Source organism: Lepeophtheirus salmonis, chromosome 11, assembly GCF_016086655.4.
Source record: "Lepeophtheirus salmonis chromosome 11, UVic_Lsal_1.4, whole genome shotgun sequence".
NCBI classification, from domain to species: Eukaryota; Metazoa; Arthropoda; class Copepoda; order Siphonostomatoida; family Caligidae; genus Lepeophtheirus; species Lepeophtheirus salmonis.
Window position 1 is genome coordinate 391,790 of NC_052141.2, and position 26,473 is coordinate 418,262.

Here is a 26,473-nt window from a genome sequence, read left to right on the forward strand (position 1 = left end):
GAGTCCTTGAAATAAAAAGAGGAGGCTTTAGATCTTGGTTGAGTTATAAGGATCCTTTCTCCTCCTTAATGAGTAATTTATTCAAACAATGGTTGTATGTATTTAGGTATGTACATATTATAGGCATATACTGTTTGTTTACTGCCTATTTAATTATTATTGTGAAAGAAAGTCCTCCTTTTATTATTATTATTACGTCTAATTACAGGGTCTTTAGAAAAATTTAATATGATTTTTTTTTTCGTTAAAAGATATATATTTATTTAGTGTTTTTTTCGGACCTTGTAGAGTTTTTATACTTAATATGTTTATATATATTGTTATGTTATTATTTTATCACGGTAGGAGAACAAAGTACCTTGATGCGGTTTATATATTACATACAATCGTACATATGAATTGCAGAAAAAGAAAAAAAAAGTAATCGTAGTGATATTGCAATGAGAAAGAAAACATTGCAATTATATTTGGAGTAGTTTAAATCATTATAATAGCATTTTATTCTATTCTAGTGCAAAAAAGACAAAAAAACATTAAAAATAAGCAAATGCATTAACTATATTAATAAATCGAAGTTTAAATGTACTCTGCACAGTCATTTTTGAGAGTATCTAGGGACTTTGTAGATTCTTGATCTAAGACATTTATATAGGATCGAGCGTCTGCGTCATACTAAACATAAAAAAGGGAGTAGTATAAAAAAACATGGCAGGCCTGTAGGTCAATTCATATTTGCAAGCTCTATACCAGTAGCACCAAAACCATTGGGGCGAAGGGGCTATTTTTGAGGAATTTTTATAGTTCTCAGAGGGGGTATATGGTCTAGACTAGGGGTCGGCAACTTATAGCACGCGTGCCACTTCTGGCACGTGAAGAAATATTCACTGACACGTGCAAATTAGAAAATAGTCTCCATGCCTCAAAGGTTGCCTACCCCTAGTCTAGACATAAAAGACGTTACTTTAATGGAAAGTGCTCCAGCAATAGCAATCGGGCTCAGCTCCTGAGGATGTAACACATCACTATTTGTTATTCTGTTTGCTATTAAGGCTGAAGCAAAATCTAAAGCCTTGGTTTCTGATGAAAAAAAAAAAAATAATAATTCATATATATATATTTTTTTTAATTGAAATATAAATTCTTTCTTTACGGAAACTTTGTAATTCTTAAATTTAAAAAAAAAGTATCAGTATTTGGTCAAAATTGGCATTTATAAAAAGGGCAAAAAAAAATAAGTGGAACTTACTTAAGAAAAGGAAAGAAACTTTATTTATTTGCTCCCTTTATAGGAGAATTTCGGTCTACGATATAAATTTTTGACCCAGTGTTTGAAATTCGGTCTCGACCGAAATGTTGGTCGAGATTGCTAAAGAAAAAATCACTTACATCGGTTGTACTGAGAATAAAAATTAGATCTCGGACGGATTTTCAAATCCGTAGCAGTTATTCCTATCCATTTTTGAATATACTTCTTGGCTTTCGATCAGAGATTTCTTTTGATGTGTGGTCATGAAATACAACATAAATACCAGTCATATATTTTTCTTCTTCATTCTCTGAGAAAACTTTGTGGTAGTGGACTGTTCATACAATTTGTGTGTGTGTCATAAGACAAAAAGCTACTACAACAGTTAAAACATTAAAAAAAATATTTCAAAGAGTGAACATATGGTCTACTCTTTCTCTCTCTCTCTCTTTCTCAATGGACATTTCATTTCATTTTTTTTTTATGAATATACAAAGTTATATTGTGTGTATGTTAAAAACGTTAACTGTAAGTGATGATGACACATATTTATTAATAATAATATTTTTATATTTCTCAGGAAATCTACAAGGATCGGAAAAAGTTCTCAAAGCAAGTCTTTGAAGTGGCCTCCTCCGACTTGGTCAATATGGGCATCACGGTCGTTTCCTACACTCTTAAAGACATCCGTGATGAAGAGGTTTGTCATATTTATAATTTATATTATATGTGGGGCGTCAATATAAAAAGAATTTGAACACAAATCGAGAATAGGATATAACCTTTACTTCATATATATTTACTGCCCAATATTTTATAGAATGATTTGAGTCAATTAGAGGCTTATTATTCAAATAGATAGGATGAATTAAGATGCCCAAGAATTTTAAATTTAGTTCAAAACCTTTATTTGATTTATGATAATTATATTGGCTAAATATCTAATTATTTTCTTGTCACGAACGATAGTACAATTTGCGACACACCCAAAGGGTTAATAAGAATATTTTGTTCATGGAGATTCACGATAATTCGTCAGAGAATACAAATATAATCCACACTCAATTTTGTGTAAAATCATTCTAGCTTGCTTTTTGTGATAACGGTCCATATATATACATACAGCCCAATATATTTTTTTTATTTTTAAATATTTTATTGGCTTATAGACTTATTATTCAAATTTCTGGGATGACTTGAGATACTCAAATATTTTATGTATAGCTTAAAACTTATATTTGATATAAGGGACTTACATTGTAGCCGATAATTAATTTATCAATTTTTGATTAGGACGATTAATTTTGGCTACTTTAAGTTTTTTAAGTAAAATTAAATTTTTTAGAACAAAATTTCAAAATTCTACAGCTATTGACAAAAATTTTAATTTGAAAAATCCACAGCTGTTAACAGAATTTAATTTTTTTGGAAAAAATTTCAAACATTAAATTTTTTGGAAAAAAAATTCATTTTTCGTGAAAAATGTTTCAAAAATTAAATTTCAACATTAAATTTTTTCGAGAAAAAAGTCTAAATTTCATATTTATTTTTCGGAAAATTAAATTTTTGTATGTTCAAATAAATTCAATTTTTAAAATTAAAATTTCAAATATTAAATTTTCTGGTAAAATGCAAAAAAACATAATTATAGGTGTGGGGGTAATCCCCTCCTGCCTACCCCTTCCGGACGTCCCTGATAATATGTTTTACTAAGAGAGTGCAGAAATGTTATCTATACGGAATTTTTAGAAAAATCATTCTAGCTTACTTTTGTGTTTACGGGCAATATATATATATATATATGATGTATACAAGTGGCGATGCCTGTACAAGTTGTAACTTGTATAAGAAAATTATACAAGTTGCAATTGTTTCCTTTTTAAAATGTCTTATTTATTGTCGGAACCTAGGTCAGTCTAATTACCAACCATTCCTTTCATTTTGAAATATTAGAATTAAATGGTTATTTTGTATTTATGAATGATATAACTGTGGGCAATTGAACTTTCTAATGTGCCAAAGAGTACATATATTTTAGTCATTTGCTTTAAAATAGTCAAAAATGACAGCAATTAATTATCAATCAACCATTGCATTATCCTCATACTAAGTACACTAAATCTTTCATTTAAAATTAATCATCCTATTTTTTGGTTGAAACAACATCATATTATTATATACAATATATGATATATTTAAACGTCTATAACATGTTTATTATCTTTCTAGGGATATCTCAAAGCTCTAGGAATGGCTCGAACGGCTGAAGTCAAGCGTGATGCTCGTATCGGCGAGGCAGAAGCAAAAAGAGACGCTCAGATCAAGGAGGCTATAGCTGAAGAGGAGAGAATGGCGGCTCGTCTTTTGAACGATGCTGAGATCGCTAAGAGTAAAAGGGACTTTGAGCTTAAAAAGGCAGCCTATGACGTGGAGGTGAATACTAAAAAAGCAGAAGCAGAGTTAGCCTATGAGCTCCAGGCTGCTAAAACCAAACAAAGGATCAAGGATGAACAAATGCAAATCCGTGTAGTCGAAAGAGCTCAAGAAATCTTAGTACAGGTAAGGTTTGAAAACATACAAAGCCTTAATTTGCCTTAATTCATTTATGAAATACTTGAATTTAGGCTCAAGAAATTCAAAGACGAGAAAGGGAACTGGATTCTACGGTGCGACGACCTGCAGAGGCTGAAAAGTATCGACTCGAAAAGATAGCGGAGGCCAATAAGAACAAAATCATTATGGAGTCTGAAGCAGATGCTGAAGCAGAAATCCTCAAAGGAGAAGCGGAGGCATTCGCCATTGAGGCTCGTGCTAAAGCTGAGGCGGAACAAATGGCTAAAAAAGCAGATGCATGGAAAGAATACAAGGATGCAGCAGTCCTGGAAATGATGCTCGATTCAATGCCTAAAGTAAGGTTATTTACAATGTATATAAGCTGAATAGATTCAATCATTGCTGTTTGATTTACAGATCGCCGCAGAGATTGCTGCGCCCTTATCCCAAGCGAAGAAAATTACAATGGTATCCGATGGTTCTGGTGAGATCGGTGCTTCACGTCTCACGGGAGAAGTCCTCACCATCATGTCCTCAGTTTCACATACCGTAAAACAATTAACTGGAGTGGACATTACAACACAATGTCACAGTCGATCTATGGGTGCTACCAGGGTAAAAAATATTTAAAAGTACCTAATTACCACCTGCTTGTAGTAGAAACAAATAATTTCATATGATGAAACAATTAATTTAAAAAAAAATCATTTTTCATACATAATGTAGTAATGTATTAGTTACCTTTTTAATCGATAGAGGAAGATCAGAAGGCACAATAGTATTCATACTAATACTGTCTCAATGCATACTATATCTATTTATGAATTATGTATAGCCTAAACATCTGTACTATCCTATCAGGGCTGTAATCACCGGGGTCAGCCCCTAAAAATTTTCAATAATAGTAATTATCGTTCTACCAATGATTCATCCCCCCCAAAAAAAAAAAAAAAACTGTGGATATATGCTTGTAAATCCTAAGCATTTTTGAGCGTCTGAGTCTTGCTGTTGTTGACAATCTGAACAGTGTTGTTTTTTTATAAAGAACATCCAACACGGCGTTACCTCACAAACACATGAATTTACATCTCGTGTATTTCGTTATCAGCTGCTGATGTTTGGGCTTCTTTTCTCCTAACCAATGTTCTGAACGTTGATTGGTTGAATTAGAATTAGCTCTTGCTAGGCTGTAAACGCTTCTCAATAATAACGCTATAGAATTTTTATCAGAAATAATTTTGGATGTATCGATGTATCTTATAATATTTTTGATGCTGCCCCCAAATGACACATAAATATACAGTGTATTTTGTTATCGGCTGTTTGATGCTTCTTTTTTATAATTAATGTTCAGAACGTTGATGGGTCAAATTATAAATAAGCTCCTTTTAAACTTCGAACAAATAATTCCATGGTTGGAAGAAATTAGCTAACAGCTACCAACTGATTTAGGGTATACTTTCCACCTGTTTGTTTTTGGGGGAAAGGTTGTGGAGGAACATCCGGAGACGGTGGGCTGTACCCCCCCCCCGCAGAGAGGAATTTTTGCACATTAAAATTTAATATTTGAAAATTATTTTCAAATAAACTTAATTTTTTTTTTTTTAATTTCCAAAAAAATTTATTTCCTGTGAATGGCTTTGGATTTTTTTAATTTCTCTCCAAAAAACTTAATATTCCAAATTATTTTTTTTCAAATTTTTTTCGTAAAAATTGAAAGTAACTGTGGATTTTTGAGCACGTTCTAATTCTTTTTCTAGTACTCTAATTTGTTATTTTTGAGGCCTTAAATACTTTTTTTCGAAAAAAAATTATATGGCAAATTTAATTTTTCAATTTGTTTTTTAAAAAAAAAAAAAAAAAAATTTGATAATTTTTTTCCAAAAAATTCAAAAACTAAGCCCCCTCCCCCCCAAGAAAAAGACCGAAAAACAGAAAATGCTTACGATTTACAACCTTAATGATGGAAGTGTGGACATACTTATTTTGGTAACCCTTGTTTTATGTGTATTCTTTTGCTTTATTTGTTTGTTTGACATTACTGTATGTATATAAAGGAAGTTGTTTCAAGACCGAGTTGTCTTAAAAAACAACCCATTAAAGCAAAACTACATATATACGAATAATGATGACAAAAACATCCAAGATGGCTGCTAGTAAAAGGAACAATAATGATGATATAAAAACAACAACCATGACGGGTTATTATATCAGACAAATACCATTCCCCTATAATATATCTTCATCCCTATAATTTGCTTATTTATTTCAATAATTATATTTGTACACTCGTGTACACTGTTGTACATAGTATACCTATATATTGTAATAATGACAAGTAGTGTTGGATTCAAGTATTAGTAGAACCCGGGGTGGAAATGATGGTTTTTTCTATCTAGAAATTGGAGACAGCGCTATTTGAAAGTTGAAATCCTAAATCATTGCAACCTTTTAATAACTATAAGAGAAGGAATGAAGGACCTTGTAAATACATGGGATATCTCATATTATGGAGGAAGTATTTTCGTCTCTTATGGAGTATCAGGGAGAACAGGACTCGGAGTGCCAATCAGAAGCTTTTTACTCATCATCTAATGTGTCACAAAGTTAGGCAGAGGTTATTTTTTGCATTTGTTAGTTACTCTGCAGGAATACACACAAAGTTACAAATCAATTTTGATCCAACTTGGTACGAAGATTATATATGGTCACAGTAAGAGGCCATTAAATTTTGAGAGGTCAAGGTAACAGCACAAAGCCTACAAAATCCATAATCCACCATAACTTTGGAACACATGTAGATATATTTCAGTTATATTTTAGGGGGAGGTTTTGCAAGTTGTAGCCACTATACAAAAATTGAACAATTTCCCAATAAGTCTTGATTGAATTCCATCAAATGGCTTATTGAATATAAAAAGTCTTAACATCTACGTTAAATTCTAATTAATGCATATGATAAACACTGATCGTTGAATTAAATCAAAGTAATATGTACATACTAAAAATCCCTAAAAATACTCGACTTTCTACAATATTAATTATTATTTTGATATATGTATTAGGGACGAGAAAAGTAGGATAATTAGAGAAAAATATCCTAGTATTTCCATTCTAATAGTTGATTTTTATCTACACTATAGAAACAAGATTGTATAATTAGTTAATAACATACTTTAAATATATTTTAGGGCCGTATATATAATAAAACTAGGCAATAGAGGGACAATTTTTTGACAGTAAGGTTAAAGTCCTTTTATTTGTTGGTCGCATTTGACATCCAATAGTGCACTATTTTTCTGAATATGAATGAAAAAATGGTTTTTATTGATTTAAAACTTGGTTGTGTTTATCCCTCTTTCAAAATGGCAAACATTAACAATACTGACGTCACGTGAAAATACTCCCTTATTAAAAGGTTCCACTCATTTAACTTTAATTTTCCGCGACCGCTGTTCCAATTTCGTGATAAGATATAACGAGCTGACAAAATTGATAACCAGAGTCCATTCATATTTTACTTGAACTCGAATAGTCGAAACATTTGAGGACTGACGGTTAGTCAAATTTATACTAGTATCACTCAAAAATACTGTAAAAGACTACAACGAACACTTCTTTCAAGGAGAAGAGAGCCGCATTAGTATATTATGTGGAAATTCTCAAAAACTACAACTTGTCCGAACTCTAAAATTTTGAGTCGAACTCAAAACTAATAACAACCTACATAAAGATATATTTTTCCATCGTATGTAGGAGCTACATAGCTATTTTCAAATAATACATCCATATAAAATCATTCATGTAGAAAAATATAGATGAATATATTAATATTTATGCTCGACTTGCTTGATGGGAGAAAGGCAATAATAGTAATAAAATTTAAAGCAGTGATTCTCAGACTTTGTACAGTGTGTTCTACACCTGAGACGAACCAGAATATACAATAACAGAGACGTTACTTTATCTCTACGTACCACCAAAATGAAAATACTGGAACTTTTGGATCCAGATACGAAACCAAAATTAGGTGGATACTTGTCTTGAATTTAAAAAATATTTTACCCAAAGTTCGTACCGTAATAAAATAAGATTTGGATTAGGGTTTAAATTTTTACTGACTTCTGATGCGGAAACAATGAATAGCCCAATGTTACTACTATTAAAACATAATTATTTGTTATTATTAGAATGATTGTTGTAATAACATTGGACACGTCATTACCTATACATAGAGTTGACATTTTTGTAAGGAAAAAAACACAAGGAGAAGGCAGGAAGTGAGACATATGTTACAACTGAATTAAGACCGTTGTTAATATCAGCTGCATGTTATATGATTTTGGGGGTTTGAAAAAGAATTACTGCTATAAAGAAAAATTATATATATTCTGCAGGGAAGATATTGTAATTATATTGAAGTTCATATAATTTATTTTATTAAATCAATTTACATCAAAGATAAGCTATAATTCTTACATGAGAGGAAGAACTTTACACCACGACAACCTCTTAAATAATGAGGGATAATGAAAAAAGAGGACACGCAACAACCGTGTTTCCTTTTCTAATTTTTCAAGGTTGTTTTTTCTTTTACAAACCACTCAACTTTACCTATACTGTATCTCCCAACCTTCCCTCCTAATAGGAAAAAAATAGCTCAAAATCAGTTGGTAGTTAGCCAATTCTTCCAACTATTGGATTATTATTCAATAATAATGTATAATGGTTCACACCTTAATAAGAACTTATTCAAAGTCAACCTATATATATTAAGAACACTGATTAGAAGAAAAGAAGAATAAACATCAACAGCTGACAACTAAATACAGTACTAGGATGGTAATGCCGTGTGGAATAACCAAAGAACATATATTTTTAGAACTAAAAGAGCAATGCGTCCAGTTCAGATGAATTTCCAGCCTTCTTTTATAGGACGTTACACAACTGAAATGCGGCTCAAAATCTGATTATAAGGATATTAGAAAATATTTACTTGTATGTATAGAATTTCATCTTCGTTTCTGTTGCTCGCTCATTCCATTCAGCTGGTGCGTTTCTCTACTAGCTCCATAAATATTCTCTTTGCGGTCCCAATGCAACAGTGTATATAGATGGAGCTTCAATCAGTAATCATGAAAAACAGCCAGGCTACGTTAAATCATTGTGGAGACATTTTGGAGCCATTGAATTCTAGATACCTGGAATAATCACACCGAATTTTTTCGGATAATACAAGTTTACTTATCCCATACTTTGAATCAGGTTCCACTATCCGTCCTTTCTCTAATCACAGTTTAAGAGTCACTGATTTAGATATTACATACATAAAAGGTGCGACCTCTATTTAACAACTAGTTTGATTTATTTATTTTAAATGGATTTCCTCCAAAACTCATCATCCGATTTTAATATAAACAATGTCCAATAAAAGCTGAATAAATAAAAGTTATTATTATCCAATATAATTGCCTTTGGAGTCAATAACAGACGAGTCAACTCCACCACGGAAACGGGAGCAGATCTTGATGAAAGTATCATCATTTGTCCAATCCTGGTATTCCTCCGGATCCTGGACATTAGCTCAGATTGTCTGTTACAGGAGGATCTGTTGATGTGTTGCTCAACTGCGCTCTACAGAAAGAAGTCATGGGGTTAAGGTTTGGGGACCTTGGAGGCTAAAAACTGAGTACAAAAAAGTAAAAAAAAAAAAAAAATTATGACAACCAGCTTAACGTTTTCATTGCAGTGTGGCATGGAACAGAGTCTTGATGTCACCTCCAGACATTTTGAGTACTTTCCTGACTTTCCAGACAAAGTTTGCAATCTCAATATTGTCTTGTCCGACGCGGATCCCAAGAAGGACACTGCTTTTTCACGATTGAGGAGTAAATACGTCGTTGAAATATGCAAAAAAATTAAACTGACACCGAACACTTCTCGCTAGCCGGCCAAAACAACAAACCTACCTGCAAATGCGTGTAAAGTTCGTTGTGAAACAACAGCTGCACGTTGTACATTCTAATGTTATTAGAACAAGGTTAGCTGGCAACAAGAAAATCGTAGGGCATAATGAAATGTTCGGCGGCCTCCTCCTTGGGTCCCCTCTTTATGGTGGCATCAATATCCCAGGTGTCCTCTAGCTTCTTACGGATACGCTGAACAGTCCGTAAATTAACTCCTGAGGTTGGAGCAATCGTTGAATTGGAGATTTCACCTCCATTATTAACCAATGCCATGACTACGGCGGACCTCGAAAGCTCCTCGTTCCACTTATAGCTCTTTATCTCCTCATATGATGACGGCATGATGCTAACTGAACTACGTATCGTTAGCTGAAAAAAATAGCTTTCCTATTTGGTAACCGGTTTTTTATTTGATAATGTCGTCTTCAAGTTATCAAGGTTTAAAGTAGGCGACAATTTGATCCCCGCTCCCTGTATTTGCTAGTTTAATCATTCAATCTTCTTCTATCTCTTTCTCGTGACGTCATTTGGGTAAATGTAATACATAAAAAGAAGAAAAAATGATAATTTAAATTTCCTTTGCCAATTGATTGCTTATTTATTAACGCTATATTTAAGTTTTTCAATTATTCTCACTTTGTAAGAAAAACATTGGTACGTTCCTTCTTTCTTTTCTTGAGCTTGACTCCAACTCCCCCAATTAAATGATTTAATTGATTCCATATATTATACAAAATATGCAAATAACAGAGCATTTTAACTCTTGATCCTTCAGACCTTGAAATATCTTAAATAAAAGAATGTCAAATCAAGGAATCCTCACTTAATGAGTATTCTCCTTCAAAAGAATGATCGAATGTATTTATGTTTGTAGTCAGGCCATAAAATGATTTAATAAGATATATCTTTATCACGTATAAAAATATATATTAGACTCATACTTACTTGAATACAAGCTGTAAAGCCTTGGATTGCGCCGTGTCAGGGATTGTAAACACAATAACTCATTAACAAACACTTGACACTAAAGATAATTTCTTATGACGTATTAATTTTTTATCAGGTTACAGGGGGTGGGCTGGAGAGGCTGTAGCCCCCCTCCCCATTGAAGGATTTTTTGTTTTTTACTAAATAATTTAATATTTGAAATTTTCCTACAAAAAGGGTAATATTTAAAAAAAAAAAAAATTCCAAAAATATTGAATTTTTTTGTGAATATTCGATATTTCTAAAATTTTTGAGGTTTTGGAATTTTTTAACATTTAAAAATTAATCTTTTAAATTTTTTTCCAAAAAAAAATGTTTTTTATAAATAGCTGTAAATTTTTGGATTTTTTGTTCATATTTGAAATTAAATTTTTTTCCAAAAAATTTACTTTTTCAAATGTTTCCCGCCAAATCAAAAAAATAAATATATATATAATACTGTTGACACCCCTGGGTAATTACTTAGGAAAGGAAACTTACAGATTCTGAAGAGAACGACTAAAAAATTGAGGGGAGGGGGATGGGGAGGAGAGACATTTTTTAATATGCGGGGCCTGAGGCAGAGATAAAGGGTAGACTTGATCTTTTTTAAATTAAATTTGCAATTCCTGTGATTCTAGTTTATCCTATCAAGTAGCATTTCTTTGATTCATTAAAAAAAATAATGTAGGGGTCCTTTCATCTTTAAAGAGTGTTTAATACAATGAAATATTATAAATATGGTGCGTCAACATAAAAACAATGTTCACTAAAAATAAGAAAAAGAGGAAATCCCAAATAATTTTTTTACTTCATATATATTTTAAGACCTATTTGAGTTAATTATAGAGTGTATATTGAAATTTGTGGGAATAGCCAAGATACTAAAGAATTGTAGCTATATTTAAGAACATTTATTTATTTATAAGAAAACTTATATTGGCCCTCATTTGGCCAATATAAGTTTTAAGTCCTCAGTATTAAGTTAATCAATTTATGCTACTTTACTTACAATTTTCGACACAATAAAGTGTTAATAAGAAATATTTGTTGAAATAAATGGACAATAATTTATTGAAGAATAAATACGAGGTCTGATAAAAAAAATAAACTTTTTTTTTTCGAGTTAAGAATTATATTCTTATTCGACTGTCAATTTTTTACTATCATGTTGATACACATATTCAGAGCATTTGAATTGTTACTTGTTTTTTTTTTTTGATAGATGAAAAGGTTAAACATTTCCTACTCTTGAAAAAAAATGAAAAGAAAAAAATAATTTAGGGATTTGATTAAAAAGACTTATATTGGCCCTATCGAATACCAGGGCATCCTCAAGAAGTGGCCTGGAGGGGCTGTCACCTCCTCCAAATACAGGAATTTTTGCTGTTTACTAGAATTTTTTTGGGAGGAAGAAAAAAATTTATGCAAAACAGGGAAAATATTTAATATTTTTGTAAATAAAAAAAAATCTTTTGGTATTAACTCTCTTGTTGTGTTATTTAAAATATTGAAGATTCTCATTTCTGAAGCAGAAACACATCATATTCTATTCTTTAAAATCATAACATAATACGCAGCTGATTAAAAAATATATAATCAATAGTACCATATGTCTCGCTATCACCATCTCCTCACACTCACCCATATACACAGCCCTGGTGGTATTTTAAAGACACCGATATGTACTATAGTTAGGGTGGACATTTCTAGGAGCGTGAGGAGACAGCAGAAGTGACATTTATGGTACCCCTGAATTAAGACCTTTGTTAACAATAGCTCCCTGTTACATTGGACAATATTGATAAGTTATATTTGAATACATATATTTATATTTTTAAATAAATACACCAAAAGTAGTCAAGAAAAATTTTAACACTTCAAAGAATATACAAATAATAAAAATAGTAATCGTACCAAGCGTTTTTCCTTTTCGAATTTGTAATCTGTTATTTTCCTCTACATGTTGCCCGGCAATTATTATACTATAGCTGAGGATTCTCCCCTCAAAATTATATATCTGCCATTTATTTTAATAAGGTGATTAATTTTCATGATTTGGTAGGGGGGGTTAGCCCTAAAAATTATAACATATTAACATAATCTCTTAGTTAATTGGTTTATTATATATTTATATATGATAAAAAATTTGATGGGGCTTCAGAAACATTTAGAGGGGCTTGAAGCGTCACTGTTTCAAACTATTATTTTTAATTCAATAGTTATATGTCCAATCTTTCTTTTGCATTCTCCTTCCGCTCTACAGAATGCCCATCACTACTCATGATTTGATGAATTATTTATAAAGTGTCACATTTTTCTGCTTTAGTTATAGTCTGGCATTCTTTATAAGAGTACAAATTGGATCATCTGACTTTAATTTTAATCAATTGATAAAATATTTTTCATTGATGGTACATACATTTAGGACATTAAAAAAAATGTTACGAGAACCATATCTTGAGCCTTAAGAACCTACTTGAAAATTTTCATAAAAATCCATTCATTGTTTTGGCTGTGATTTCCAAGCACAGCCACATGCATTCACATTTGATCTATAGAGACATTTCCTGCAGTAATGCTATTTTAAAGGGATAAGTTTCTTCTCATTAGAGCAGAAATTAATATTCTCTCCTAATCATATAACGAGTGTCTTAATTTAGTAATAACATACGTTTCCCTCCCGCCTTCTCCTCGCGCTCATGTTTTCCTTTACAAAAATAACATCCTTAGTTATATAGATATATATTATTAACATTTGATGAATATTATAACTATTATTAGTAGTGATTAGAGCTGTATTGAGTAGTTGAAACACTTTTTGAAGAGTCTCAAATTTTTCATATGTTCTGCAAATATTTTTACAGGAAGGACTAATTTATGATAATCTTGCTCAACTATGTGCCAGTGCGTCTAGCAACAAAAAGCTTACAAAATAAACTCTTTCCAAAAAAAAAATTATGAATCTCTCCAAACCCGAAAGGAATGCAAATGAATGTAGGTTGAAACACTTTTTCATATACATTTTACTAGGCACCAAATTTGTTATTTTTTAATTTTGGCTTTTATATTTAATTTTTTAGTCGTTGTTTTTCATTTTACAATTAGATAATTAAATCACATATAATATGTATAATTTATTTAATATTTTTTATCAGTTTTTAATGTATTTATTACTCATTTAAGTTGTTTTAGTTTGAACTCACGTTTGTAGTCCCATATGTGCTCTGGGACACTCTTCCCGATAAGATTAATAAATATCATGCTTACTTGTGTAGGTACTTGCGCTTACTGTTTAATTAAAACGTAGTGTGTGCAATGAAGTAATTAGCACATTAGTTTCCATAAGATTTTTTTTTTTCAGTAAATACGTACGTACATATGTAGAGTTGTAAAAAATGTAGCCTTACTCACGTGTGGACTTTTTTAGTAGTTGACAATCTGAAGAGTGTCTTATTTTCCAAAGCTGTTATTAATTTACTTGATTTCTTGAGGAGAGAACAATTTTATTCTGAATGACGCAACATTTCCTCCTAAAAGAAACATAAAAAAAGGCTCAAAATCACTTGGTAGTTAACCAATTCTCCCAACTATAAATCTATTGTTTAATGATTGTTGGAAATTGTTCACAACTTAAAAATAGCAAATTCTAATGAAGCATGAGTTGGATCTGTCCTAGGACGGATGTCCTAATCAGTCCCCTTCCCCTTTTAGACTTTTTATTTTATCGGTCCGATCTTTATTACAATTAATCTGTCTAAGGACCAATTAGTCGTCCTACGGTCGATCTTTTTATTTTCTACACTCTTTAGCCAAACACCGCCTACTTTAAACTACTTTAGTAACAACGTAATTTCGGCTGTTGAAGTTACCATAAAACACTTATAAGGACAGGTCTTACGACTGACAAATTGTATTAGGACTGGACTAATGGGATTGCAGTCATTTTAAGTTTTTTTAGACCAATCCAACACAGGGCATGAGCGTTATATTAGTTTGTAAACAAAGCGACCGTCTGTTCCTAATTAAATTTTTCAGCCGCAGGGCCAGTCCTCATGGATCTTTTAAATAAAATATAACAGCTCAAATAACGTTGTAACTAACTATGTCATTTCAGCTGTTCAGCTCAATATCTTTCAAGAGACCTTATTTTTCAAGTGTTTCAAGAACTTATTATGATAGGTTCTAGCTATCGTTTATTATTTTTTTTCGTCTTTATATTATTTTAAAAGGACTATAAGATCAACGTATCGGTTCTTAGGACCTTTGAATTGTAAAAAGATTGGACCGTTAAAAAAAAAGACTGAAAGTGGGGACCTATTAGACAATCAGTCCCAGTACCGATCCAACACAACTCAGTATGGAAATTTTTTTTTTAAATAAGCTACAGAATATCACACCACCACCACCTTGCAGATAATATATTTTTTTAGTTTGCTCATGTCCTACTTAATCAATCAACGTTATGAACACTGAGTTGGAGAGAAGAAGCGGAAACATTGAGAGCTGATATACACTGTATATTTTGATGTTTGTGAGATAACACCGTGATAAGTTTTGTGAAATATATAGCACAGAGGATTTGTTAGGGAGTTATAAGCAGTGCCATTTTTAGGATGGGCATAGAAGGCATTTTCCCTGGGCCATATGTAGGGTATATTTTTTTATTAATAAAAATGGCAATTGAAAGAAAAAAAAAAATACAAAAAGCCCAGCATAATAATATCGAACAAAAATAAAAATCCAAATATCCAAAAAAGATTTATATATTCCCCAGTTTTTTTGATAATAGCTGTAGATTTCTGAAATTTTTGGGTGAATAACTATTGATTTTTGAATTTTTTTCAAAAATATTAATTCTTAGATAAATCCCAAAAACTAAGAACCCCCCCCCCAAAAAAAAAAAATCCTCCAGACACACGTGACTTTTGTTTATTTCCTTCGTCTCACAGCTGTTTGTAGCTAATTTAATGAAACTTCATTGACAAATAAGCTTAAACATTCCACAAATGATCAGGATTACCACGTTCATCTTCGGCGTAATTTTATTACAACTCTATATATGTATATGTGGCCTTCATCAATGTTACAGGACCTCATTTGACGGGCCAAAGGTTCACGGATGGGGCACCCATCTGAAGTATTTTATGTATAAATAATCTGCTTTTGTTGTTGCTTCATAACTAATTAATACTTTAGGAAATTATATAGTTAAATACATTATGCTGCAAGCCATTGCTTTGAATACTTATATGTATAATAATAATAACATGTACGTTTCTATTCAAAAATAAATAGATTTATGCGTGGTTACTAAGATTCCATAAGGCGTTTCTTTTATTTTTGAAGAAAAAAAGTATATAATATTTATGTACTTGTAAATCAATATACCTATTTTGTTAGCTTTTGAAATAAATAAATATATAAATCCACCCAGTATGAGTCTACTACTAGTGACGGCTATAAATTATGGAAATACATATATATTTGTGTTTTGTCTAACACTATTTGTAGTAGGGAGGCATTATGCCTTCAGAGTCCCTTTTATAATATTTAATTAATTACAGCTTAGTACTTAGAGAACCAGGACTAATGATGTGTTTGTAGTCTTCACGACATATATTTATATTGATTTAATTTGCATTTTCAACCTTAAATATAGAGAGGCTTCTGCAGGGAATTAAGGATTTTTTGCTTTTTACTAGAAAATTTAATATTTGAACTTTTTTTTTTTTTAAATTAATATTTGATATTTAATTTAATTTTTCAAATTTTGTTCCAGAAAATTTAATTTTCTGTTCATAGCTATGGATTTTCCAAATTTTGTTCCAGAAAATTTAATTTTCTGTTCATAGCTAGCTTTGTTCCAGATTTTTTCTGTTAAATTTTGTTCCAGAAAATTTAATTTTCTGTTCATAGCTATGGATTTTTCAAATTTTGTTCCAGAAAATTTAATTTTCTGTTCATAGCAATGGATTTTTCAAATTTTGTTCCAGAAAATTTAATTTTCTGTTAATAGCTATGGATTTTTCAAATATTTCTCCAACAAATTTAATATTTTAATTTTTTTTCAAAAATTAATATTTGAAATTTGTTATGAACTTTTGAACTATTGGGTTTTGATTTTTTTCCAAAAAAAATTAATATTTGAAAATTAATTTTTGAAATTTTTTTAGAATAACGGTAGATTTTTTTCTTTTTTTTAAATTTAATTTAAGAAATTTTCTTATTCAAAAAATTTTATTTTATAATCATACTTGAAATTTAATTTTCCAATTTTGTTACAAAAAAATTTAATTTTTCAATATTTTTTCAAAAAATGTTAATTTTTGGATATTTTTTTCTAACTTTTTTGTTTGACTAGAATTGAGGATCGACATTTGAGTAATTCTTGCAAAAGTCCTTCTTTATTTTTTCTCCCCCTCCTTATTTGTCACAGCGGATTGTAGCTGATCTAATAAAACTTAATGACAACTAAGAAATTTTCATGGTTACCATATTGATTTTCGGTTTCTTTTTTTAATATGCCCAAAATACACACGATTTTTATCACTACTTATAAATGTAAGTACCTGTTGGATTCAGAGTAGAATTGAGGATCGAATACGGAGTAATGGCCTTGCTTGATCCAGAGTGGGACATTTGTTTATTCCTTGATAGATCAGCTGCATGAAATGGCATGATAGCCTAGCTGCTCTCCTCTCAAATACTCATCAAATTGTCAGGGTTACCATGTTAATTTTTGGTTTCTTTTCATTTACATACCCTGACAATGCTTCTGATTAACAACTCTATACATTACAGGGACACCACAACGAATTTCAAAGTGGAGAAGAATTTGTTTTATTCACGCAACCTATCTAGTCACCGTATATTATTTTTTTGGAAACTAGAAACTTGTGCTGGAACTCATGTTTTATAGCTTCTTTAGGTAAAGGAAGCGGCAGAAATCCCTAATTTTATAAATATAATTTAGCTAGATTTGAGGGTTCCGTTCTAGAGTTTAAAAAAAATAATTTTAGGAACATATTTTATACAAAGAAAAATCTTTAAGACCCCTATAGACAAATAATTGAGTCCCTCAGACCGTTTTTAGGAAAGCTGCCAATATTAAGATAAATATGAAAAAGTGGCAATTTTACATTAAAATGTATCTTGTATCATATACAAGGACGTGACTAGGATTTGTCTTGAGGGCTGCTCAGAATATTTTTTTTTCTCGAGGTAACATCTCTATTATTTTTTTTTTTTTTCTAAATAAGACACTTGTAGACAAAAATTTGACGACAACTACAGTTTTTGTTTGTCAAAATGTTATACAAATTTTTTTTGGATGACGCTTTTTTTTTTTCATGAATGCCATATTATTTTTGTCAAAAAAAAATGTACTGATTAATTTAACTTTTTTGACATTTATTATGTAAAATTTTTAATAATTTAAAAAAAATAATAATAATCGAGATCTGTTGATAAATATGATCAAATTTAATATGCATGTTTGTGAACAATCACTTTCTTTTGGGCAAAATATTTCGAAATTTGACATCTCAACTTTTGTAGTAACGCGCCTTTATATTGTGCATAGGGCAAATATTGTAATTAACAATGTTAATAGAAGTACAAGGTTAGACCATCATGTGATCGGGTCTGCTAAAATTTTCAATTTGATGTACTCTACCGACCGTTGGGCAAGACAGGCTGATTGTTACCTCATAGAGTATAACAACAGTATATTAGCAGCATATAATACTATAAATTATATTATTAATAGTAAAACTATATACTCTTTGACATCACTATTAAAAAGCGTGGTCAAACATCCGTCGGAAAAGCGTTATGGTATAACTTTGTATTTATATTAACCTTGATAGTTTCAAAGTTCGAAACTTTAATATTTGTATAAAACAAAGTTTGTCTAGATGATTGGTTGTTTGTATACTTTCTGTAAAGTCATTTTTGATCTAAGAAATGATAATGTAGCAACGAGTGCTTAATGCTTAGTGTGTCATATTTTTTTTAAAGTGAAACAATGCTCAGCGCATCATATCAAAAAAAAAAAAAAAGGGAGTTCATAAAGTGATGGAAATAAGTGGTTATGGAACAATTCCAAAAAAAGTCCCTTTGCCAATTCTAATACAAATTACAAATCCTAAATATTTTAAATAATAGTTAAAAATACAATTTTGCTATCAAAATCGTCCACAGGATTATATTTAAGGGGGAGGGGGTGGTTTTTTGAAAAAAAATTTAAAAATTATATTTAAAATATTAATTTCTTTAAAAGATACATAGTCATTCACAGAAAGCAAAACTTTTTGGATAAAAATTCGGAAAGTTTAATTAAATTTCTAAAATCACATTTTCTTGTAAAAAGCAAAAATTCCTAAATTTTTGAGATGGCTACTTTTTTTTCATAACATATCATAGTCATAAGTAAGAATCGGAATGGCAAATTAAACATTATTTTCCTGATGCCGATTCCGATTAATTGTCCCTTCACTAGAAATAAGTATTTGATCCCTTGCCGATTTTGTAAATTTGGCCACTGACAAAGAAAAGAATGATATATAGTTTTTTAATGGTAGGTTTATTGTAACAGTGATATACATTGTATTTGTTTTAACAAAAAAGAAATTGTTTGGAGGAAGTGTATAGCCCCAAGAACACCATCCCCACCATCATGTATAGGGGTGGAAACCTTATGTTTTGTAAGTGTTTCTCTGTTAAGTGAAACGGACGACCTCGCCGCATCATAAAATCTTGGGGCACAACCTCATTCCGTTAGGGTAGGGCACCTTATATCATATTTTCAACTACTCTATCTATATAAATATTAACTCCAACGATTGATAACTATAATAACATAATAAATAAATTTTTTTATTTGTTAAAACTTTCAAACATTGTGAATTTTTTGTATCAAAGAAAAAGAAAAGAGTCTGCAATTACCCAAAAAAAATAGGGCTTTGGCAACAAAGGAGTTATATTAAGTTCATAGAGTGGAATAGCCAGTGTCCGGACCTCAATCCCATTGTGGGTAAACTAATAAAATCGGCAAGGGTTCCTAAGTATCTAGTTATTCAATCAAAGTTAATCGACGCCTTATCTCCCCTCTGTTTGTAAAATATATTATTATCCACAAATTTTTCATTTTTTTGCCTTGCCTCCACAGAATAAATGATGGTTTCCAATTTGCTATCTTTGTTAAATTAGTCATGAACTCTACTGTTGAGCAAATAAAGTAACTTAATCTCCACTAATTAGCTACTTAGTTAATCTAAATAGTTTTTACAATAAAAAGAAATGCTGGTTGTTTACATGTGGATAATATGTTTTACAAACATAGGGCAGTAATAACTCTGAGCAATGTTACGAATAAGAAAATATTTTGAGTATCACAAATTTGGAGGTGCATTTCGTTATTTTCCAGCACTATAGCGTTGTGATTCATTTTAAAAATCACTGAAATAAAAGTTTGTAAAGGTGGGCTCGTAACTTGACGTGTTACACTTTTATTTCATGAATTATTTCATAGTTTTTATAATGAAAAGTAAGGGTAAATCTCTTAAAAAATGCAACGCGTCAAGGTATGAACCCATCTTTAATTTGATGATGAATGTTTAATGTATCAGGAGAGGAAAACAACTAAAAATAAGATCCTCAATTAATTACCTATTCAGATCCTATAAATCCTATCCTGGTTAAAATCGTAATAATAAATTTTAAATATATTGATGGGGTATGATTCTATATACAGCGAATATGATTTTACTTTGAAAATTTTGACAGATTATTTTTGTTCTTATAAATGACAAATTTGACAAAAAAAAATTATAAAATAGACAAAAAAAATTATGAAATAGACAAAAAAAAAATTGGCTCATTGAGGAGACAAAATTTGAAAAAAAAAATATTTACAAAATGTTGTATATTAAAACTTTTTGAGACACAAAATTTGAAAAAAAAAGATTTTGATAACATTTTGACAGTTAAAATTTTTTAGAGACAAAATTTGGAAAAAAATATTTTTTATAAAATTTTGACGGCTAAAATCTTTTTAAGGAGACAAAATTCGAAAAAAAATATTTTTATAAAATTATGACAGTTAAAAATTTTTGGAGAAACAAAATTTGAAGAAACATTTCGTTATAAAATTTTATAGATAAAACCCAAAGTTTTTGACTCATTTTGACAAATAAGTAATAAAAATTGTTAAATGTCAAAATATATTTGGTAAAAAAAACATTTTTATTCCACATATTGAACAAGTTTTAAGTTACAGACCTGCCCGCCCCTGGGTCTTAAATTTAGCGATTATAGTTTTTGATGATTGTTTTCATATAGGAAAATTGGTTTTTGGAGCCTCATAATAAAAAAATACCTGCTCTAAAAATGAGACACTACTCCATTAAACATATTAAACTTTAAAAAAAAAACTAAAACATAAACTATGCTTAAGTAATAAATATCATTTAGGAAATAATATTATATAAATAGTATAATTAACATTCCTCATATTCTTCCTTTGCAGAGTGCATCAATAACATCCATGCGATCCCACTAATTATACTAAAGGATTATGGGGAAGCTAAATTATATATATATACATATATATAATCTAAATTCAACAAACTTCGCTCCTCGACGCGAGAGATGACGAATCTTAAAGTACTACACTTTTTTATACTATTATCATCCGTTTTAACCATATACATTATTTAAAGACTACTACTATGGACTTCAACACCTCAAGATGATGATGATGATGACAGGAGATCACTAGTCACCAGACCATTCCTACTAATTATTCACTCATGAATCATGAGCATAAAAAACGACCGTGGAGTTTAGAACTCTCAATTCAATTTGTAATGAACTCTTTATATATATATCTCTCACCATTCCATGCGGACCATGCCTCCGTTATGTTCTTAATCATGAATTGTCTTTCTGCTGTTTCTTTTGGATATTTATTTCTTTTTTTATACATACTAATACTAAATAGAGGTATACTATAAAAAGAGGAACAAATACGTGCTTTTTAATATATAAACTAATCATAATTTAACAGCTTTTATTTTTCATTACCGTTTTTGTGAATACTCTTTCATTCTAATACTTGTGTCATTTAAATCCATTTTTATTTACTGCCATTGATAGTTCGTCGTCGTTACTCAACTGCCAGAAAAGTTTCTTTGTACAAAAAAAAAAAAAAAAACACAACAGCAACTACCTAATAACATAGTGTAATAATTATAATTCCCCTTTTGTCTGTACAGAATATTATCAGGGGATAATGGGGGCTACTTCACAAGAACAATCTCCAACTGCTGCTCGAAGTAACAGTTTTTTTTTAAACCTAAAAATAAAGTCACGATTTCTTACATCTCATTTTGACACGATTTGAAATGCAATAAATAGTAAGAATACAAATAAATATTTCTTTTTAAATAAAATATAATACATGACCCCCCCCCCCCTAGAAAAAGATCAGCTCAGCAAATGGCATCTCTCTCTCTCTTTCTTAATATCATTATTTTTTGAATCATTTAATTTCTGTTTTTCGATTATTATAAATACTATTAATATTATTATTGTAAAGAAAACCTTGGGCATAAGCATAATAACGTCTAAGTAATACAGATTTTTATTTTTTTTTAAACACAGGAATGTAACAATTTAGAAAAAATATATATACAAGATTTACAAACAACCCTTCGTAACTTTTATTACTCCTTGTGTGAACATTTGGGAATTCTACCATAAGACTTGGATCTCTTAATCCTACGACGAGAGGGATTTACATCCTCCAATCTCCGCTCCTGATTCAATAAAGAGAGATTCGAACCAAAATGTCTCGGAGTGGCCGGAAAGGTGATTAAACTATCCTCCATTGGAGCATCGGAATTCATATTAATCCCCTCAAATTCATAGGTGCCCATATTCCAAGAAGGGGCGAGAACGGAACTACTTTTACTCCGCTTCATCTCCAAGGTTTGTGGCTCAGACCGTCTTGCAGCCTTAATTACCTCTCTTAAATTAGACAATTTCCGCTTGAGTCGTCGACGAGCAATGTCTTCACGAAGGAAGTAAATGCAAATGGTCACTATGCCCAAGAGAACGAGGAGGAGAATCAATTCCTTTACGTAATTTCTATTTTTGGTATTAAAGCTGGGAAGCGAGTTCCGCTCTAGAAAAAGAGAGTATCGAAGTACACAGGATCCTGGATTGACGTGGTCGTCCCTTTCGTCAGGGCAGTCCACGCCCAAATAGTTTATTTGTATGTCGATAGACTTGCTTTGGACCGGAGGTGAGCCCTTTGCTCCTCCTTTCTAAAATACAGAAAATAATAAAAATTAAAACGGATTCATGCATAGGAGGTAACTTCCTATAATCTGGAATACAACTGTATAGACTGTTCTCATTTAATGGAATGTATCAAAACAATACGAGTTAAATAAGTAGGTTTACTATCAAAGGTCAAATCAAAAAAATAAGAAAAAACTGCGCAAATTGTTGAAATAATCATGACTCTGTATAACAATGTTATATTAAAAATTAGAACAATGTAAAAAAGAATTTAATTATCAAAGCGATAAGAAGAGCCATGAAAGGAAATAAAAATAATAGCTCATCTTAAGATAGAAAGACAAATAAAAGATCGTGAACAGAATATAACGTATAGAATAAATAACTTTTTTTTTAAAGGTAAGAAGAGGTACAAGAATATCTATAATCTGTGTTTAGATGACCGACACAGCAGGCCTTCCCCTCGATAGGTACAAAAAAAGTATACTCTAGGGGGTTAGCATCAGGGCTGTGGGGAGGAGGGGGCTCAAGTGTCAAAAATAGGTTTAAAAGAACTCTTAAAGACTCATTGCAACGGAGGAGATGGGTTTCTTTTATTGCTGGTGTCAAAAGTGGCTTATCCACACTCACAAGGCTCTTTCCATCCACTTTTTTGATAGCTTTCTGGAAAATTGGATGTGAAAATCCGAGATCTCTTGCATAGGCCCTCATGGAATTGAAGGGATCGACCTGGGGTGTTTTCTTCAACTCCTCCAAGTCCAGTTTGCATTTTTTCCTCTCCGAGGCATAGGACTTACTGACGGTACTCCTGAAGACGCTCAACTGCTTGGAGCGTGTGAATAGAAATTCATGGGTCATGTACAAATGTCATTTTCTCGACTTGTATGTAAGCTTAAGATCTTAAGTTTTGTTTTGTTTTTTACTATTTTTTTTTGCTTTAATATATCGAAATATTAATTAATTTTAATCACTCAACCATTATTAATTATTGAATTAGCAAGTGTTCAGATTTCAATGGACCTCGCGGTACATAAATAAATATATATATACACTAATACAATCATTTCCATATATCATATTGGACACCAACTACAGTTTATATCTTAATCAAATGAAAAATAGTGAATAGTTTGAAGATAATTTAATGGGGAATTACTCGAATAAGTTAAGTAATAAATAAGGGCATAATTCAATGGTGGTGCTTTAAGACATGATGTTCTTGACCTCAAGAGCAATAATATTCAAACACAATGGACCAAAAGTAAAAACCTTGTGTATATTGACCATTGGGGGGGGTCTAACTTATTTTCGAATTTCGATTACGGATACAACGAAAAAGATGTGATATGTTATGAAAATCACGAATGAAAAATTACTTTGTCCTTCGAGGTTATCTTCAGGTTTGACATCTCGACCAAATTAGGACATTGTAAGCTATTTCGTATAAACTATTTTTGATAGACATTCTTCTAACTTATAATATATATATTTCATCGTTTTTTTTTTTCTTGTTTTTTTTAAATAGTCCTATGGAACAAAAAGAAAAAAAGTTATGAAAATTTGATGATCCGCGTATAGCGCACATAATTTTTTTACATTTCCAGAAAATAAAGATGAAAATTTTCTTATTCTTTTCTCTCTTTTTGTTCCATAGAGTAGCTATAGAAAAAAAAAACTTAACAAATACTTTTTTTATAAGTTTAGAATAATGTCTATCATAATTAATACATGCAAAATAATAATGAATACTATAGTTTTATCTTTAATATATATGTCTAAAGACATCATAGGAATATTAAATTTTGCATAGAGTACTTCCTCAACATATCACAACTTTTCCGAACTAGTCGTAATCGAAATTCGAAAAAAGTTGAAAAACAACTCTTCCTAATGAGCATATAAACGTTGCTTCGAAGAAAGTTATTTTTTTCTTCATTAAAAAGACAACTACGTTGCATTTTGGGGAATCGTTCCAATTAGGATATATAATTTATTTACATACTCTTTTTTTTCCACTAATAACAATCGTTTTTAAAGGGCTTGAAAAGAGGAACTTAGCCCCGTGTATGAGAAGTATAATATTAACATGATTTTCTACTAAATACATGCATGGGGATTGTATGACTCTTAGAACATAAGGTTCGGAGAATTTATTATCATTATTTTGTGCGTTTTTTTCCTCTCTCAAAGTAATTGGTACAGGAACATACATAAAAGGTAAAGGAGTCGTTTAACTTTATTGTTATTACTCTTGAGAAATAAAACCATCGGATAGCATATTTCTCATTTTAAAAGTATTGCTAACGTCATGGGATATCCCTATGTAGTGGTGTGTCTGTCGTTATTTATTCGGTCCAGTCTTAGGACCGGTCCTTAAGACTGTCACTACTAGAACTGATTCAAAAAATAAATAAAATAAAGTTGAGGGATATCATCAAGGACCAAACCTTGTAAGTTTAAGGACTGAACTGAACTAGTCTTCAGTTCTAAATAAGGACGGACACAAAACTATCCCTATGTACCATTTATGAGATTGTAGGAGTCCATCAAGTACTTTTTAAATTTCTTGATAAACAGTAACATAGCGAAAAAGACAAAAAGTACAAAATATGTACTTAAGACAAGATATTCAAAGACACAATGACGTATATTATACTAGATTAGAGTACCAAGGATGTTTCCTCAGATGATTCATGATTCCCACGACAGCTCCAAGGCTCATCTTCGAATTCTCGATCACAAATAGCAGAGTCCAGAACTATTGGACATGCTTTATCCGGTTTGACGGGGATGCATTTCATGAAAAGACCCTTGTGACACTCCGGACTCCTCCAATTCCACCAAGAGCTTGACTCTGAACTATAAGATTCCTTACTCCAAGACAGGGATTTTAATGTACTTTTGAGTATGTACTGTGATCCAGAGTTACTTTTAGCACCAAAGGGATTCAACCATGAAGAAACGGAGGGGAGGAGGGAGAAGAGGATGAGGCAGTTGGCAGATGGTGTCTTCATATTATTCTAAGGTAGTAAAGAGATGACGGAGATATCCAAGGATTTCTATGGAAGCAGTAATTAATACGTACTCTATTCACTGTGACTATAGTAGGTATTCGGAGGGAATTCAGTATTTCTTGTATATATTTTTTTTTTTTTTTTGGTAAACTCGTTGATATCTAGTATATGGATAAGAACCAATCAAATGCATAGAAACCATTATTATCCATTCGGATATTGACCAGTCTTTTTCTTTCTTTTCGCTCCTCTCATAAGATTAACGCATTTTTCTGTAATCATCCTCAATAAATTCAAAATACTTGAAGCAAGAAGTACCATATGGAATACTTTCCCCCGTAAATTTATGGATGGAGACGATAATTAAACGACTTCCTACATGATTGAAACAAATGATGTACATATTATACATATATAAT

At 30.9% G+C, this 26,473-nt stretch overlaps 2 protein-coding genes across 4 annotated transcripts in view; one reads left to right on the plus strand and one right to left on the minus strand.

Moving 5' to 3' along the window:
- The window catches only part of Flo1 (flotillin-1), a 117,638-nt gene extending 95,194 nt beyond the window's left edge, over positions 1 to 22,444 (plus strand). Inside the window, exons 5-10 of one of the 3 annotated variants that reach the window (XR_005866811.2) lie at positions 1,827 to 1,946; positions 3,476 to 3,805; positions 3,871 to 4,155; positions 4,217 to 4,414; positions 13,599 to 13,728; positions 21,263 to 22,444. Coding sequence is in view for 1 of the 3 variants with exons in the window: in XM_040721377.2 (XP_040577311.1) it covers positions 1,827 to 1,946; positions 3,476 to 3,805; positions 3,871 to 4,155; positions 4,217 to 4,414; positions 21,263 to 21,295 (966 nt within the window). In the remaining 2 variants the exon portion in view is untranslated. The remainder of the gene's footprint in view (positions 1 to 1,826; positions 1,947 to 3,475; positions 3,806 to 3,870; positions 4,156 to 4,216; positions 4,415 to 13,598; positions 13,729 to 21,262) is intronic. The other 2 variants (XR_011782133.1, XM_040721377.2) reach the window with 2 other exon arrangements.
- LOC121126083 (uncharacterized) lies at positions 22,363 to 26,178 on the minus strand. Its single transcript, XM_040721378.2, has 2 exons — positions 25,710 to 26,178; positions 22,363 to 23,063 (listed from the first exon to the last, which is right to left on the minus strand). The coding sequence occupies exons 1-2, from the start codon at positions 26,052 to 26,054 to the stop codon at positions 22,461 to 22,463; spliced, it is 948 nt and encodes a 315-aa protein (XP_040577312.1). The 5' UTR covers positions 26,055 to 26,178; the 3' UTR covers positions 22,363 to 22,460.
- Between the last annotated feature and the right edge of the window lie 295 nt (positions 26,179 to 26,473).

Bases quoted from the DNA above. Each gene is read 5' to 3' on its own strand.
- LOC121126083 (XM_040721378.2), bottom strand. From the start codon at position 26,054: ATGAAGACACCATCTGCCAACTGCCTCATCCTCTTCTCCCTCCTCCCC. The intron at 23,064-25,709 runs GTACTCTAATCT...TCTGTATTTTAG, and splicing joins CATCTGAGGAAACATCCTTG to AAAGGAGGAGCAAAGGGCTC.